At 39.1% G+C, this 10899-nt stretch overlaps 1 protein-coding gene across 1 annotated transcript; it reads right to left on the reverse strand.

The window, feature by feature from the left end:
* Nucleotides 1–1068: 1068 nt before the first annotated feature.
* Nucleotides 1069–9253, reverse strand: arl6ip1 (ADP-ribosylation factor-like 6 interacting protein 1). Its single transcript, XM_031318758.2, has 6 exons — nucleotides 9013–9253; nucleotides 8034–8167; nucleotides 7270–7389; nucleotides 4907–5024; nucleotides 4318–4402; nucleotides 1069–2079 (listed from the first exon to the last, which is right to left on the reverse strand). Exons 1-6 carry the CDS (start codon nucleotides 9046–9048, stop codon nucleotides 1961–1963), a joined length of 612 nt encoding a protein of 203 aa, XP_031174618.1. The 5' UTR covers nucleotides 9049–9253; the 3' UTR covers nucleotides 1069–1960.
* Nucleotides 9254–10899: the final 1646 nt, after the last annotated feature.

A 10899-nucleotide genomic window follows, 5' to 3' on the forward strand; every position in this document is an offset into this window, starting at 1 on the left:
AGCACAAAAAGTAGACAACCCCATAAATAGTACACATATCCTTAATCTGTTTTGAATATTGTTGTACTGTAACACATTGAGAAACAGTCAACACGTCTGTACAGTCTGCTGTCTCTGGGGTGTCTTTATGGAGTAGGGTGACAGGTTATATCTGGGCTAGTAATCTTTTAAGAATATATTGTTTCATTTTTAATGATGTGGTTTGTCTTTTAGCATCTTGGGACTATGTTAGAAGTATTCTCACTTAACATGTTATCCCTTGGATTTGTGTTTTGTAGATCAATAAATAAAATAAATAATCAAAATGTGAAAAGTCCCCAGCCAGTGGTCTTAGGGATATTTTATGATCTAAAAATCCAAAGGTCCTCATTTTGGGCCCGGATTGCCACTTCTCACACATTTGTCAGTCGGTTCTTACTCATCTTGGACAAGCAAATTAATACATTTGTATTATGCAAAAAAAGATTTTGAAATAGCTTGCACAAACAGGCATAATATAAAGTCTCTATCCTCTTTACAGCTTGCCCAGAGGGCCCTTTCATCAAAGGAGTGATATTCATTTTAATTTGTAAGTTTTCTCCATTTTCTGCACCATTTTAGTTTAAGAGTATCAGCCAGGTCAAGATTTCCACACATATTTTACAACGTGATTCATTAGAAGTCTGTGTCCATATTCTTTTAACTCTTTTGGTCTCTACCAGCTCCTGAGGAAAATATTGGTCGCTTCAGTTGCTAAATGCTTATGTTCATTATAGCAGTTCACCTGCTAGTCTAACGGTGTCGATCTGCTGCTGAGCAGGTAATATACAATAAGTTTTTTTCCAAAAAAACGCATCCTATTGTGGCCAAAACAAGAGCTGAAAGACACTGAAGTCCTGTAGAGACTGCAGAGTCTGAGAAAATTATTTTTAAGTTTGAGCAACACTTTTTCCATCACTATAACTGAGGGTCAGGCCAAATTTCCATACACAACATTCAGGCCAGTTATGGCAATGAAAGCTATGAAAATACAGCTGCTAATACACAAGTCAGCTTTAAACCAAGAAACACACGAAAGGCCATTGAAAATTCATTTAAATCACACTTTATTCGTTTTCATAAAGAACTCCAATAAAGACAAAAAATGAAATGAGTTTAAAGACAGTAAACAAACCAGAAACGATAACATTGAGTAGGACAGAACACATAAATAAGAACAGAGAAAAGGAAAACTGACAGCGACAAAGTGATAGGCCTATTTACACAGACACTCCACACCATTAACACACTGGGGTTTTATAGAAGAGCTAATAGACCAGAGTCCAGCTAGCAGCAGTACAGCAGTAGGCTTGCATCAAGAAACAGTTGCACTCCCGACAAGCTCAGCTTTAAATCCAGTTTTCTGCGTTATTTTTAAATACAACCAAAGCAGAATAAGCAAATAAAAGTAAAATGTACATGACCTGTCCTGGGGAGAAAAAAAAAAGTACTGTGAGGAATCTATGAGGTTAAAACGATGCAGTAATGCTACAAAAACTGCTCAGTAGTCACTTTGTTTAAGTAGAGGGAATGGCTTAAAAGCATTACTGACATCTTAAAATGAAGCACACCTGAACAGAAGGAAGGTTTTAAACTGTGTACGGGGAAGGGGCGTGCGTGTGTGTTGTTGAGCCTTTCAGTGCTGTGTATGAACGAGTGACAATATCAGATAACCTTCACGTGGTGGCGCATGCATGGCAGATAAATTCAAAATAAAAAAAACTAGTGGATGATGTGAGGTTTGAACGTCAAATGGTGGAAGAGAAATTAAAACTTATCCAATGTGTGAAAAAAGGGTGTCTTGCTCTGTGGCAGAGACCGAGGAACCAGAAGGCTCTTTTTTCTTTACTTTTTTTGCTCTCCTCTTTTCTTCAAACAACTTCCTTCCCCCTTCCATTTTGTCGTGGTTCATCTTTCAGAGATTTCCTCTTCACACTTCCGTCTACTCGTTCTTCTTCTCCTTCTGTTTGAGCAGTTTGTTGATCTCCCTCTTGGCCATTGATGCGTACTTGGTGATGACGCCGTGCTGGTTCAGGCCGGGCAGCAGCAGCAGGAAGTTCACTGCAGCAGAAGAAAGTAAATAAACCACCTACTACCTGCTTTTTAAATGCATATTTTTAGTTGTTTTTTTTTTTTTTTTTTTTTTTAAATGCTTGCCACGTGACTAGACATCTCCTAAGCTACATCCATCCATCTCATTGACTATACTGATGTAGTTCACAAATCCAATATTGTTTGAGTTTTTCCATTAAGTATTGAATGAAAAGCTGCTAAATAGGAGTTGTATTGGCAGTCTGAGGTCTCCCCCAAATTCATATTTGTATTAATCGTGTCAGACTGAGTTTCTTTACTTTTTACACATTGTCTAATTACTGCGAAAAAAAGTGCCAATCACTTAAATATCTGTTGGGATTAAGAGAGTTTAAGAAGTTCCTCAGATACAGTCAAAATGATTGTTGAGACTCTACTCACATTAATAAAGCCAAATACCTTGTGCGAAACACTCAGCACACTTTAACACTGAACAGTTTACCAAATGCTTTCAATATGCATTCCACAAACTTATTTTCAGTAGCTCCAGAGATGCTATGGCCTGTGGGATCCTTAAATTGCTGCTTTTAAAAAGAAACCTGCGAGTTCTTGTTTTTAACAAGAGGAAAAAAGGCTGTTCAAACATTGCTGCTAGGCAACTGAAACAAATAAGATGCCACAACATTAATATAACTAATTTCTTATCAAAAGGATGTTTTTTTACATTCCAACACCAATGAGGAACAAAGTCAACATCATAGCTCTTCTGAAGAGTCATTGTTTTTTAATCCTCCATGTCCTCCTTGCATACTAGCAACTGCATGGAGGAGGGGTGGGGGGTGCGCGATAGTATTGATCATGTGGACATGCAAACAGCTTTGTTGTCATTACTTAGAATTCCTCATGGGGGACAGAAACTACGCACTAAAGCTTTAAAATACAGAATTCTTTGTCATTTCAGAGTCATGCGCCCTCTGAAATATTTCTACTCCATGGTTTTCCCATCAGAAGAATCCTTGACATGTCTCAGCTTATGTAACAGAGAATTGGCTCCCACACAGCCAGCAGAGCTGCTGATACACCAACTGTCACTTTCCCTGAGGCACCACTGTACAGCTGAAGGCTGACAGGAGTGTTTGTCCTGAGAGACAATTTCAGGTTTCAATGCACTTTTCCTCTTGCCTAGAAATCTAGACGCACCCTAGCGGCAGCAAATTTAATTTGCAGCCGGGGGGGGGGGGGTCTAGGCACTCTCCGTTGGCTTGCGAGCTGGAAAAAACAAACTCTGGTCAGGCCAATCACATCGTGTATAGAGTTGGTGGGCGGGCTTATGCCTGCTGCTAGGAACAGTGGTCTTCTGGAAGACTTTGAGTTAAGCTTTTCTTTGAGAAAAGAACGGCACTGAAGTCATTCTTAAAAAAGGAAGATGTGTTCGGAGTTTTGCTGACCGGATACGGCAAAAGTTTAATCTATCAACTAGCTCTGCTACCTTCTTTGTTGCTCTGCCTGGTTGTAGCACTATCCTATTGCGTGCAGAGGGAATTTGAAAAGACAACCGTTTATCCCGCCCCTCAGATTGAGCCCTGCCAATGGTGAGTTCCCAGACCCAACATCTTGATGTGGGTCTGGCTTGTCAGGCTACTTTTCCTCCTATTTTGGTCTCAATTTGCAGTAAAGACTGAATATCAGTCATTAAGAAAAAAAACTCCACTAATTTAATAATACCGTTACGGTCTGTTGCCTAAAGTTGGGCATTGTTTAGGTTTTTCCCAGTACTGGTGCAAAAATGATACTTTTAAAATCTGTGCCCGTGCCTAAACTGATACTTTAAAAAAAAAAAAAAACTACTACTTCTACTCCAGGTAAAAACATGCATGCAAAACAGCTGCCAAAGAAGGCTTTTAAAAAAAAAAAAAAAAAAAGCCTTTAAAAAAAATTAAAAAATGAAATATCTTCACTCTGACTCTGAACTGGCCAATACCTAAAGCCCAATGAAAATGTAGCCCCTGATTCCAGTTTCGTTCTCTCACTAGATATGTTGGAACTTATTAAGATCTAAGGTCAGGCCTCACATCTCGCCTCCAACTAAACTACATGAATACGTCAAGTTACTCAACTGTCAAAGACTTTACTATACCTGCATTAAAATGGATCCGTGTTATTTATATTTGTAATAATGCCATTTCAGAAGACAAGGTGACCGACACAGGATTAAAGGATTTAAAAAAAAACAACATGTAGTTGTTCAAGCATGTTGTAAATACTCACCAATCAGGTAGGTGAGGAAGAGGTTGTGCACCTGCTGTCCGATCCAGGCCACTACCAGCAAGCTGCTGATCACTGAGGCAAAGTACTGTGGAGAACAGGGGGGGTCACGTTACATTTCAACCAACAGCAGTTCAGCTACTCAAACTGCATCCTGACTGCACACAGAGCATAATTTAATGAGTTTAAAGAGTCATTCTTTACATGTACTGCAACATACATCAATTTTGTTTCATCAGCAGAACATGCGCTGTAATTTTGAAGAAAACAAAAGGTGCCATTGAATTACAGAACAGCGTGTCTAACGGGGTTCAAGCATGCTGTGAAAAACACGGCTATTATCACAGTCTGTAACCCAGTTTAAGGTTTGCTAAGTGGAGCAGCAAAGCCAAATCAGCTGAGGATATTTTTATCTGGAGCACAGAGAAAGCGCACCATTGTAAGATACAGATAGGAAGGCTCCATTTACTGCAGTTCATGCAGCACTGCAGACAACTTTTAGACTGATGTCTACAGTATGTAATAGCCAACTTTTAGTGACATATTGTGTGTGGGTGGGAGAGAGTCAGATTAAACTGGTATTGTTATTTACCATTTTGGGCTTCTCCTCCTTGAGGGCGCAGAGACGCTTCCACCAGCCCACGATCCGACGCTGGGTCTTCACCAGGTTACCGCAAATCTCGTGGAAACGCTGCTGCTGCTCGGTGGTCCTGTGCACAAGGAGAGATTGAGGACAAGGATGTGATTAAAAACACAAAACCAACGGTATCCTGGCAGAGTTTTTGTTTAATAAAGGCAAACAAATAGTCACCAACAACACTTCCTTTTCTGGTCATCAAGAGGAAGCGGATAAATTAATTGTGGTTTCTCACATCAAGACAGCTATCTTCACTTGCCAATAGCTCTTTGATAGAGAAAAAGTATCACATAGTGAACATTTGCACCGACTCCCTCATTCATGGTGACTGTAGAGTTAGTGTTGTTGCCTGAATCCTTGGTTTAATCAGATTGTTTACCATGTGTAATCTCCCTTAGATAACAAAAAAATTAATCTATTTTGATAAGAGTTCTTTCTGGTTCTGACCCCAATTGTGAATATTTGTTGGTTTTCTTAGTCTTTTGTTATATTTAACTGCTCATTTTGGGGTTTTGGCCCGTTGCTTGAACACAGGCTATTTAGAAATTTAGACATTGGCTCTGGGAAATTGACGGCCGCTTTTCACCGTTTTACTAGAGCCAAAGATTTGATTGAACCACTAGTCCCTGATACGAAGGGCCAGAAAACATCCTGTGCTTGTATATTCTAGTGATGTAAGCCTATAGGGATTAACACTGGCAAGAGGGAAGCTGGGTAAAGAGGCCTTCATTTTCTGCTTAGCCATCGTCCCCTATTTCCGTCCTTGTTGTCAGGGAGCCAAACAGGGACCGTGACCATACTTTGATAGCCCTGTTTAACCAGCCCTCACAGACATTCTCCTGCTATCTGGCAGACTCTGCTGCCTTGTGAAGCTGCAGGCTCAGCAGCAGCCTGAGCTGCACAGCATGTGCACAAAGAATCAGACTCCACAGATAAATAGCTACTCTTTCCTGGCCTACATCTAGAAATACAAAGCTGCCTTTTAAACCCAGGCACGCATGTTTGTACCCATCCCCCGAGTTAATATCCCCTATAACTAAACTCCTGACAAAAGGCTGGTGCTTTTAACCTTCTCAGAAACTACTGAATATAATGTGTAGCATGTAAACACCCTGACAGCTCTTCACCATTTATCCAAATAATGCACTCAAGTACCAAACTGACCCAACATGTCTGCTGCCTCGGCCTATGGAATGTGCAGCAGTGTAAAAGGTTACAGGTCATGCTCTGCTGATGCAGGGTTATATATTGCGAGATTGAATTTGTCTGGTGGAGGACAGGCGTCCAACACACTGCGCCAACTGCAAGCTGTTACTCTATCCTGGGTGTCTGGTTCTCACCATCAAATACACGCAGCTGAGTCAAGGGGCCGTTCGGTAAGATCTGCGTAATGTCAAAGCGCCATTAAATGGTTGTACACCATGTAGGACAAGATTCAGACTGTCATATTCGGTATAGGCAAAAAGAGAGAACTCCCCTTTCCCACCAAAGTGAAATGGCTCAGGTTCTGCTAGAGGTTTCTGCCTGTTAAGAAAGTTTTTCCCTTGCCGAGGTCGCACCAAATGCATGCTCTTCTGGGAATTGTTGGGTCTCTGTAAATAATAATTATTATGTAAAGATATAAAGAACTTCTGCTATGATTTGTCGATAGATAGATAAAAACCATTGTATTGAATCAGCTGAAGAACTGAGCAAATCTCCAACTGATGGTTTGGTTCCAATTTAATACCACTGCTATTTGCTTTGCCCCAGCTAACAAGAAAGCCCTGAGTTCCAGTCATGATTCATTTACAGCATTTGCAATCTGACGCAGAACTACATAACTTTTTCATCTACATGCTCTTTAAAAAAGGTTGTTCTTGTTGATTTTCAGTCTGTTTCCCATCCATGCAGATAGGATTGGATGCAGCTGCTAGAATATGTTATTCAGATGAGGATGTTCCTCTCACACAAGCAGTATTTACGGCCCATATTACTCCTTAAATTTATTTAGCGACAGCTGCCATGATTTTCCATTTTGAAAATTAGACACAGAAAAACACTGGCATCACTGGAAAAACTGGCATCCCAATGAGTGGTGCATTTGTCCAGTCAGGTGTAGGTGTGCAGGTTCATTTTGATATGCGAGTGCAATACAGAAAATTCCATTTCCATAACTAGCACAAACTCCTTACATAAAAACAGAGGAAATTACTTAGAAAGCCAAAACAGAGGAACATATTTTTAAAAAAGGTAGAAATAAACCAGATTATGGTCTAATGGAAAACCCATTTAAATCGTTTTCCCCAGCAATGTGACTTTCATCCTCATGCTCTCACCACTTATTGGAGCCGAAGACTCTGGGTGCGAGTGTGGGTACCAGGTAGTCTGCTAGGCAGAGCAACATGACAGCGCAGGAGAGCCCAGTCAGCACTGATGGGTCCAGGTAGTAAATCAGCCTGGAGGAGGAAGACAAAGCAGTTTGTCACAGTTAAGAACCAGTTTCATTTCAAGTGCTCTCAATGGAATAACGAGCATTTTGTATCATCCATGCAGGAATTAAATATGTTGTTCACATTCCCTTCTCCTATTTTTTTTTTTTTTTTTTAAAAAGGTGTAATGTTAAAAACCATCTGCAGAGAAAAAAAAGAAAAAAAAAAAAAAAAAAAGGTCCTGTACTAAGACTGACCGTGAGCCAGTGATTGAGAAGAGGGGTGTGTGTGCATTAAGTAACATAAAAGGAATTAACTTTTAGCAAAAAGACAGTCCCATAGCGTTCTAGTATGGATTATTTAGTTACAATGTTATTTAATAACTATTCTGACTAACGAAAGAATGTTATAACCTAAGCTCTAAGCTAAATCTGGTATAATCTACATTGTTTCCTTCTTCAGGCTTTGCATTTCAAAAAACGTGGGAACAATGTGTGTTTTAGGACACTCCGTCTGCAATTACATTCTGAACCAGAGCAGCTGAGTTAGTGTAGATACTTCTTGTTAAAAATCTGTCTTAATGCTGAGCAGAAGGAAATGTGTGCAATTCCAACAATGTGCCCAGCTGTGTGTGTAACCCTGTGACGCAGCACACAGTAAAATAGACTCACAGAAAGAGCACAGTGGTGGCAGCCATCAGGGCTCCAGGGAACCAAGGTTTCTCCCAGCGCACAACGCGATCCCCGGCCAGGATCACTTCACCCCAGCCCTGCAGCTGCTCCTCCAGTTGGGCCGTTTCCTGAGCCTGAACACAACATTATACACATTACAAAACAACCACATTACTGATGAGTCTGTTCTTGAAACTTAACATTTCCATAATATGAGCATGATTATAGTGACCAGGGACATATCTACAGAAGGACAGTAGTTTCCCTTGGGCCATGCAACTTGAGCCCTAATGTAAAATTATAAAAACGCAAATAGTTTTATTCTGTAATATTGGTTCATAGGGGTTTGTGGAAACTAGCTGGTAATGTTTGCAACAATGCAATGAATTTAAAATGATTACAAATGTATGCAAGTCCAAAATCGAGGGTGTGGGGGCCTGTGGCGATAAGCAAGGACACGATAACGGTATTTCCTACTCATTTGATATGACTGTGCGGTATTTCCTCAATGCATAAAAGGGGAATTGACTAGCTAACGCTAACCACACGTTTATCAAGATACACAGAGATAAAACGTCATAACTCGATTTCAAGCATTTAAATTAGCGTTAGCAGTCTGTCAAAAAAAAAAACGCTGCTAATTAGCGTTAGCATTGTTAAAAAGGATATCGTCTCTACTGAAGCTAACTGGAAGCCAGCTAACTGACATTAGCTAGCTAGCTAGCTGCAGAGAGCTGTCACAACGTAGCGGCATAGCGGATAGTCGGATTAGCTTTAACTCGCTAGTTGAGTTGCTCTGCTACTTGGCGGTGCAAAGTTCACGATGATTAAACAAATCTATAAATAAGGGCCATCGTCGGCTGCGTGAACGCCACCAGATTAGCCGTTAATGCTAACCTTACTGTTAAACACACCCAGAGCAGACATAACCCTTTTAAATTCACTAACGTTAGTCAAAAAAAATGTGGTTTATACTCACTAGCATATTTGCGCTTTTGTTGTCTCCGTCAGCCATCGTTACTGAACCACCGTCGGTTAGGTTTCTATTGTGAATTTCGTTATGTTTAGTAGGGAAACGACCCCGCACTGCAGCAGCACACACGCTTCCTTTACTGGCTTCGGTGACACACTAACGGTCGAATTCTGGCAGGATGCATTTATGTCAAAATGTGCGTCAAAATCAGGCGATGGCATTCTGGGAAATGTAGTTTTGTATTTGTTATATCAATCAGAATCAGGTTAATATTAATATAAATAATATTGCCAACATTAAGGTGCATAACAATAAACGTAGTAAGAAGAAATAAAAACAAAAGCAATTACTGCAAAAGTCAAGAAAATAAATATAGAATAGAATATGATAAATGATAATAAAAATATGAAAATAATAAGTTCAAGTTCTTTATCTATCATCACAACATTTACAGAGACGCAGTCGTTGACAATTGAATATTAAGTCTCCGGCTCCCTCCAACAATACTAATTGTTTTTTCTAATTATGTGCAATCAATGTACAGAGATAATAGTCCATGATAAGTATGCTACGAGTTCTGGTCACATAGCTCATGAAAGCATTTTTGGTCTGCTTTTTCAACTAAATACAATGGCATGAAGCTGAAAAACTGATTAATGGAAGCAGAACGTTTTCACATTTACTCTGACACTGTTATATAAACAATTAAACCTTTTCTATGTTTTGCTTTATGATCACAACATGGTAGATAAAGGCATATTATTTGTAATTCAGTCTTTTGTTTTTCTTGGGAAAAGTGATATTAACAAAAACTTTACTATCTATGTTGTTTTTTTGCCTGTAGAAAAAATGACACTCTGACTCTATGTGTGTAAATGTGTTTTGTATTGTACGTTTATTGTAATGAATTCAAACAAAGAAAAACTATCTTGGATGCCAAAACAAAAATATAGCCTACCTGTAAGACCTTTTAGTAAAATAAATCCAGTTTGATTTCAGATTCATATTTCTTGTTGACTCAAGACCGCAAGTGGAGTATGGACGTATAGTTACTTAACAATAATGACAAAACAATTACAGGAATTATGTGCAACATAAATTACTTTAACAGAGGTAGACCATTTTGCAAGATGTCACAGAATTGCTTATCTGATTGTTACAATTATTAAAGATGGACAGTTTAAATAGTCATTTGGCTGTTTTCTTAACTAGTGCCTATTCTCACTCAGGGCAATTTGTTCACTGAGCGGTTGAACAGTCAGTATTATTCTTAAACCATAGAAATACAAAAATCCATGTTGTTAATATGAGTTGAACCTTCCTTTATTGTTTCTCAGGAAGATTGAAATGCAGTTCTCAACTTTGCCACAAAGGGGCAAACTTTATCAATGTAAGGTGAACCTTGTGAACCCTGTAAACCCTATAAACCTGCTGATGCTGAGATGCTCCACCAACTTTTTTTATTTATCAACTTTTGGTGAGTGAAACAAAAGTGTTTGGTATCATTTATTTTATGGCATTTTAACAATGATTACAAAAACTACTCGTGTCAACAAAAAAACAAAAAAAGGTTCTTGAGCCTCAGGGCTTGTGCACTTTTATATCCTTAAAAAATGTAGAGAGGAGAAGATGGAGGAGTAGCCTACTCCGGAGGATTGAAAGCAACATGTGACCGAATTCAATTGATCTATATACTGTACATTTAAATATAATATTGAGTCCAGAGAAATTAGCAGTGGGCCCATATTGAGCCCCTGGCACATATTTTTTCCAACATATTTTGCTCAGATTCCCCAAAATCAACCAGTATTTTTGCACTGCTAACAAAATTACACCATAAAATACAACAAAACTTTAATCAAAATATGTTATTATTACATCATAGGCTACTAC

Source organism: Sander lucioperca, chromosome 21, assembly GCF_008315115.2.
Source record: "Sander lucioperca isolate FBNREF2018 chromosome 21, SLUC_FBN_1.2, whole genome shotgun sequence".
In the NCBI taxonomy this organism is placed as follows: domain Eukaryota; kingdom Metazoa; phylum Chordata; class Actinopteri; order Perciformes; family Percidae; genus Sander; species Sander lucioperca.